Genomic DNA, 6,873 nt, shown 5'->3' on the forward strand with positions numbered 1-6,873 from the left:
ACTCGAGAGGTCTTGATTTTGAAACCGTCATGGTTGATAACTGCTACGTCTTGACCCAACAAGCTTTTTGTGACTGTCGACAAGAATGCATCAATAAACCAAGACGCGTCAGCAATTTTATGTCCGACCCTATCCATGGTACTATTTAAGTTTGTGCTCAGCTGAGGCCCACTATGGACATCTCCGTGACTGCCGATGCTGATTTTGTGCGACCAGCACTCCGACAGTCTTTCTAAAGTTTGTTCTGCAGGATCTTATCGAAAAAGGCTTTCGCCCCATTTTATAAATAAAGCATCACCGAGCACAAAGTAACAAGGATCTAAATACAGGCACACGCTCAACACACAGAGCCACCGCAAGCAAGTCTGAAAAAACAACCACACACACTCACACACACTAGACGAGACCCAGGTTCAGCTGTGGGTTCAGCACAACAAGCCCAACACCGCAGCATGACTCGCACAACAAACATAACGGAAGCGGCGGCAAGGTGTAGCAGATCTAATCTAGCTCCAGCAGTGGTGGGGGAAACGGCGGAGCCAACTGAAGAGCCATCGAGCGAATCTGGGCGATGATGATGGTGATGGCGTCTCTCTTCCGGGGACGGCTAAGCGGCTGCCATAGCAGTTTCAAAAATACACCCACCGAAAGATCCTGCAGAACCTGAAGGAGCAACAAGTTGAATGTAGGACTGTCGCGGTTTTGTTGTCGGACAACTAGTTCGCAAGAATAAAACTGAGAGTTTAGTTTGAATGCATGTAGTACTCCCTCCGTTCCTAAATATTTGTCTTTATAGAGATTTCAATAAGTGATTACATACGGAGCAAAATGAATGAATCTACATTCTAAAATATGTCTATATACATTCGTATGTGGTAGTCCATTTAAAATTTCTAAAAGACAAATATTTAGGAACGGAGAGAGTATATGTTTTGTCATTTTATTATACCCTGTGAGTGCTGCTGACCTTTCGTACTGGTGATGATAAGTAAAGGCTCACTCGGCTTCTGAGGATGGCTCTGAGCATGTTATTTCTGTGGTCAAAGTTGACCATGTTGATATTGATTTGCTTCTGAATCCTGTCTGTCCAAGCAGAACGTATTTCTGTTTAGACAAATATTTCCGCGGTATTTTTCGAGTTATAACACTGTTTGACGAGATGATTTCTGTTCTCCTTTGTCTTGTTGGTCTGACGAGTACGGGAATCCTACGTGGCGCCTCATTCTGGAAGCATGGATTGCTACGGAGAGCTCGGATCCCATACAAAGATGAAGGGAGGGATTTGACGTCGCCACCAAACGCAGAATTCTCAATCGCACTTTCCAAATTCCCGCAAAATGCTGACAGCGACTCGATTCTCACGGTGCAAAACCGACCAATGGAGCAGAAATACCACACCCGCGCGTTGCCGGCTCTCCGGACTCCACAAAGCAAGCGTTTCAAGTCGCAACACACAGAAGTAGACAACGCGACCCCTCCCTTCGCCATGATCGTCACGCCCAACCTCCTCGCGCCGAAGCTAAACTCCTAAAGCCCAACGATGAATTCGAGGACACACAGCCCGTGACATGACTCGTTTGGTCATGCCAGCTGCTTCGTCTCCACGCCTTATAAACCCCCAGGGATGCAATGCAACCTCAGACACCAGCACACACGACACGACAACCTAATTAACGAAGCTTGCTAGCAGCTAGCCATGGCGGAGAGGGAGGGAGCGGTGGTGAAGAAGGGGCATGAGGAGGGCCTGAAGCTGGCGGCGTCGCTGCTGGAGGAGTTCGGGCTGCCCCTGGGCCTGCTGCCGCTGGCGGACGTGATCGAGGTCGGCTTCGTGCGGGCCACCGGCTACATGTGGATCGCGCAGCAGAAGAAGGTGGAGCACCGCTTCAAGATAGTGAGCAAGCAGGTGAGCTATGACGTGGAGATCACCGGCTACGTCAAGCCCAAGTGCATCAAGAAGCTCAAGGGCGTCAAGGCCAAGGAGCTCATGCTGTGGCCGCCGGTCAACGAGATCACCGTCGACGACCCGCCCACCGGCAAGATCGTCTTCAGGAGCCTCGCCGGCGTCACCAAGACCTTCCCCGTCGAGGCCTTCGCCGCCGGCCAGTAGGCGCGCCCGGGCCGCAGCATTTCCGTATTTATACCGCGGCTTTGGCTTCGTTGAAGACTACTACTACTACCTGGCGCCGGGGTACTGGCTACTGAAGCGGCTGCATTCGTTTAATTTCGCGAGTTTGATGTTCTCAAGGCTACGACCAAGCCTTGTACTATCGTATCGTTACAAGTGTGTCAGTGTCAGCGTTGTACTTTCAACCGTGCTTATAAACGGGTTTGGTGGATTCTACTTCTTTTTTCGCGAATATGCAAAGCTTGCGTGTCATTTTATTGATAGAAGTTAGAATAGTACGAGATGTGGTACAACACATGACACGGGCACAAGGGCGTGAACATGTTGCCCGAAGCAGAGAGACATGGGATGCTCGGCCCAAACAAAGAAAAAACACGGCTAAACTCGCCATCCTGAGAACTAGCCCAAACCAATAACATGATGACCAACATCTCTAGATTCAGAACCGAGGACACCGCGAGCAACCAAGACGACGCCTTCATGAAGGAGAGCGACGCCGAAACGCCATCGCCGTCTGATGCTCGAAGAGGGGCATAGACGACGGCCGTGACAACGCCTCCAAGAGAGACAGCGCCCGCGGGTCATCATCAACGCATCTTGTGTCTCCTTGTACATGTTTTTCTTGATAAGTTTTTTTGCTTTTTGAGGAAGCATTAGAACCATCTTGTATATATATATAATGAGGACATTGAGTCAAATTTCATTAACTATATGAGAAATGCAATAAACTAACTATATTACTTGTTATCATATGCTGATCCGAAAACAACATGTCCACTTCGATCTGAAAGATCTCAGATGAATTTTTCTATGGAGAAGAATCATATGAATGTCTCTGAGATAGTGCTTTTGCAATATCACTCCAAACTAATTTTTTTATTGTCCAGTTGAACAAACGAGTTCATATAGAAAAAAAAACAGTTCATAAAGAATTCGGCACAAGTTAATCCCAATTGAGTAGACATCAGCCCATGCTTCTTAATTTTTGAAATCAAACAACAACGCGATGGTTCCTAATTTTCGGATGCAAAGTGAAGATCCTGTTCATTGTGTCTACAGGTTTTCTGCCAGGAGCAAGGAAGAGTATAAATCTCAAAATCAATACAGCCCTAGAGAATTCGATAAGAAAGGAGCAAAACGATCCTTACCAGAACCTGAAGCCTACTGGCGTGCTCCTCCTCCGTTGCTGCTGCCCTTCGGCACTGCTGGCGGCGATGAAGCGGCGTCCAACAGTAGAGCTTTCGCTGAAAAGCTCGGGCAAACGGGCCAGCCTATAACCAGACAACGCGACCACCTGACCTAGCTCCTGAGTATGGCACAAGTGCAGCGCAAATCTTAAAGTACAATGTACAACGATAAATCTGTTTTTTTTCCTTCAAAATTTCCAACAATTCTTGCAAACAAATGTGAATGATTTTCCTCAAATATATTTGAAAATCATTAATAAATATCGAAATTCAAACAAAATTTTAAAACCTGAAAATTTATTGAAAACGTGAACAAAATTTCGAAATTCCAAACGTTTGTTGTTTTTGTTTATACGTTTTTCTTTTGTAAAATATATATTGAACATTTTTTATATACGTTGAACAATTTCTAAATACAAATTGAACATTTTTGTGATATACTCTGAACAATACTTAAATACATGTTGAACAATTTCTAAATATATATTGAACATTTTTGTACTATGTGTTGAACAATTTTTAAATACACATTTAACATTTTGTGATATGTGTTGAACAATATTTAAATTTACATTGAACAGTTTTGTATAAAAAATTTGGAATTCATATCTTTGTTCTAATGATAGAACACAATTTTGAAAAGAGAACAAAGTAAAAAGAAAATAAAAGAAACAAAAAGGGAAACAGAAAACAAACAGAAACAGAAAAAATAGCGATGCGTACCTGGGCCGGCCCAACTCGGAGCGCCTTCAGCGAAGAAGCCCTGACATTTGGACGCTCACGAGCGTCATATAGGATCCACCGGCGATGACCTTGCAGAGAGCTCCTCGCCAGCGCCTTCAGCGCCCGCTGCGTCGCTTGCATGGGCTTGGCCCAGCAATGCGCGCTGGCTCCCGCTCGCTAGCCGCCCACTCGATCGCTCGATCGCTGGTTCACGCAGCAGGCTCGATCGCTTTTTTTCTCTTCCCCAGAATTGCTACATTATGTCATGATTTCTCTTAGGAAAAAACCAACAGGTTTTCTACAGTACATACTCTGGTTCTTAGGAAAAAGTTCATTGAATTCGAAAAAAAGTTCACCGAATTTGCAAAAAAGTTCATCAATTTTGAAAAAAAAATTGTCGAATACGAAAAAAAGTTCATCAAATTTGAAAAAGTTCATCGAATATGAAAAAAGTTCATCGATTTTGAAGAAAAGTTCATCGAATATAAAAAAAAGTTCATCGAATATGAAAAAAGTTCATCGATTTTGAAGAAAGGTTCATCGAATTCAAAAAAAAGTTCATTTGATTCAAAAAAAGTTCATCAAATTTGAAAAAAAATCGTCGAATACGAAAAAAGTTCATCAAATTTGAAAAAAGTTCATCGAATTTAAAAAAGTTCATATAATATGAAAAACATTTCATCAATTTTGAAGAAAAGTTCATCGGATTTGAAAAAAGTTCATCGAATTTGGAAAAAAGTTCATCAGATTCAAAAAAAGTTCATCGAAGTTAAAAAAGTTCGCCAGATTTGAAAAAAAAAATCATCGATTATGGAAAAAGTTCATTGAATTTGTAAACAAAAACTTCATCCATTTTCCGGAAAAAAAGTGAAGAAATATTTTTTTTCTCGGATTTAAAAAAAAGGAAAAAGAAAAGGCGAAAGAAGAAAGTGTAGAAAAGATGTATATTATCATATCAAGCTGGGTGGCGCGGTGGTTGTTGAGTCGTCTCACGTATTGTTAGCTCGGTGGTTCGATTTTCAGTCAAGAGCGGTCTTTTTTGCGCTATAAAAACATATAGCGAACGTCGTGATGAGCCGGCCCGTTAGTAGCGAACGAAGGGAGGGGGGTGCACCCGATTATGAAAATAGTTGTATCGGGTGCAACAGGCGCCGAATAGGATTTGGCGACCTTGCAGCGATTGGGGAAAACGTGGGCGTTCTACGCTGGGAGGGCTTTGGGAACTATGGTCAGGCAGGCCGGCCGGCCCATGTCCAGAGCCCCATTGTGTGATCACAAGGAAAAAGCAAAACCTACGTACTTTTTTTTTGAGAAATCTCGCCTTCTTATTCATTCTTTTTTTTAGGATTCCTGCTTATTCATTCAAAACGATTGTGATAGGTTCAAGGTTTTTTTTTTTGAGAAACCTGCATACTATTGTTGCTCGTGGTGTTGTCTCGCCGGCTATGGCCCTATCGCAAACCTGCTGCGTGCCTCCTGGGGCATGTCCTATCGGAAGCCTGCGTACCCCTAGCAGGGGCCCCTCGATTCTGGGGGCCGGGGCGGCCGCCCCCCGCCCCTCCCCAAGGCCAGCCCTGGTATGCCCGTCATGTTTGGTTTGGTTATACGGAACTGCTGCGCGGACGACAACAGTATGCACGACAGATGAACGATGCGGGATCAAACGGTCTGCTGGACTCTGCTACATGCATGGACGGACAGGGATCTGTTGTCGTGCATGAATCGTGCGCACAGCATCGTGTGTGTAGCACTGCTCTTGGTTATATCGGTAAAAAAAAACCTGTAAACATTGTAGAGTTTAGCGAGAGTGTCTAATAAAAGGTGTTTTCTTTTTTATAAAACGTAACACTTTTACCACTTATTATGGATGGATGGACCAAAAAATCAAATAAACGTATAGATAAAAAAATAGCATGCAGACTGCGAGCGGGCAGATGGACGTGCAGATGAGTAACCGAACTGGCCAAACTATTGTGCCATGGCCGATGCGCTGCACCCTATGCGCTATACCGGCAGTATAGCGCTTTAGGCGTTCTAGAGGAGCTTATGCCAGGGACATGTGAAATCATTAATTAAGGGTTACTTCTTGCAAAGGTTACTCTCATATTTTTAGATGTTCATAAGTGGCACGCTCGATGTGCTCCATTTATTGCAATTTGGGAGTTTTTTTTGTTGATTCGTTTATTAAAAACGTTTATCTCTCGAACTGTGTCTCTAAATTCCAAAACATTTTTCAGTGTTGGATTATTTTTAAAATTAGATCTTATGTTAATAGATTTCGACAAACTTTTTTCAGAAGAAAAAAACGAAGAACAAAAGAAACCGAAAACCAAAAAATAATCTGCAACAGAAAAGAATGACGAGAAAACGAAAGAGGAAAACGAAAGCCGGAACCTTTTTTTTGCTTTTTTTCCTTGTGCTTCTCGCGGAAGAAATCCGGGCCTCCACGGGAAGCAAATATATACTTCTCGTGGAAGTACTTTTTTTCAATTTCAAGAGGCACATCTATGTTTTCCGTGGAAGCAAATCTGTGCATCTTGTGAAAGCATAGTTTTCTTTTCAAGAAGCATAGTTATGCTTCATGCGAAATCAAATATGTGCTTCCACGAGAAGCAAAATCTATACTAGTCATGCAAGCATGGATTTTCTTTTTCCAGAATCACAGTTGTATTTCTCATGGAAACAAATCTGTGCTTACACCAAAAGCAAAGGTTTTTTCTTTGCGGAAACAAATGCCTATATGCTTCTCGTGGAAGCACATATGTTTTTCTCTTCTCATGAAAGCAAATTTGTGCTTCTCGTGAGGGAGAAAAATCATACAACTTTTTTTTTTGCTTT

At 43.1% G+C, this 6,873-nt stretch overlaps 1 protein-coding gene across 1 annotated transcript; it reads left to right on the forward strand.

Moving 5' to 3' along the window:
* The first annotated feature begins 1,696 nt into the window (after window positions 1-1,696).
* Window positions 1,697-2,107, forward strand: LOC119272401. The gene has a single exon (XM_037553896.1). It carries the CDS (start codon window positions 1,697-1,699, stop codon window positions 2,105-2,107), a length of 411 nt encoding a protein of 136 aa, XP_037409793.1.
* Window positions 2,108-6,873: the final 4,766 nt, after the last annotated feature.

The sequence above is a fragment of the Triticum dicoccoides genome, chromosome 3A, assembly GCF_002162155.2.
Source record: "Triticum dicoccoides isolate Atlit2015 ecotype Zavitan chromosome 3A, WEW_v2.0, whole genome shotgun sequence".
Lineage (NCBI taxonomy): Eukaryota > Viridiplantae > Streptophyta > Magnoliopsida > Poales > Poaceae > Triticum > Triticum dicoccoides.

What these genes read in the sequence shown, in the direction of transcription:
- LOC119272401 (XM_037553896.1), top strand. Translation starts at nt 1,697, where the DNA reads ATGGCGGAGAGGGAGGGAGCGGTGGTGAAGAAGGGGCATGAGGAGGGC.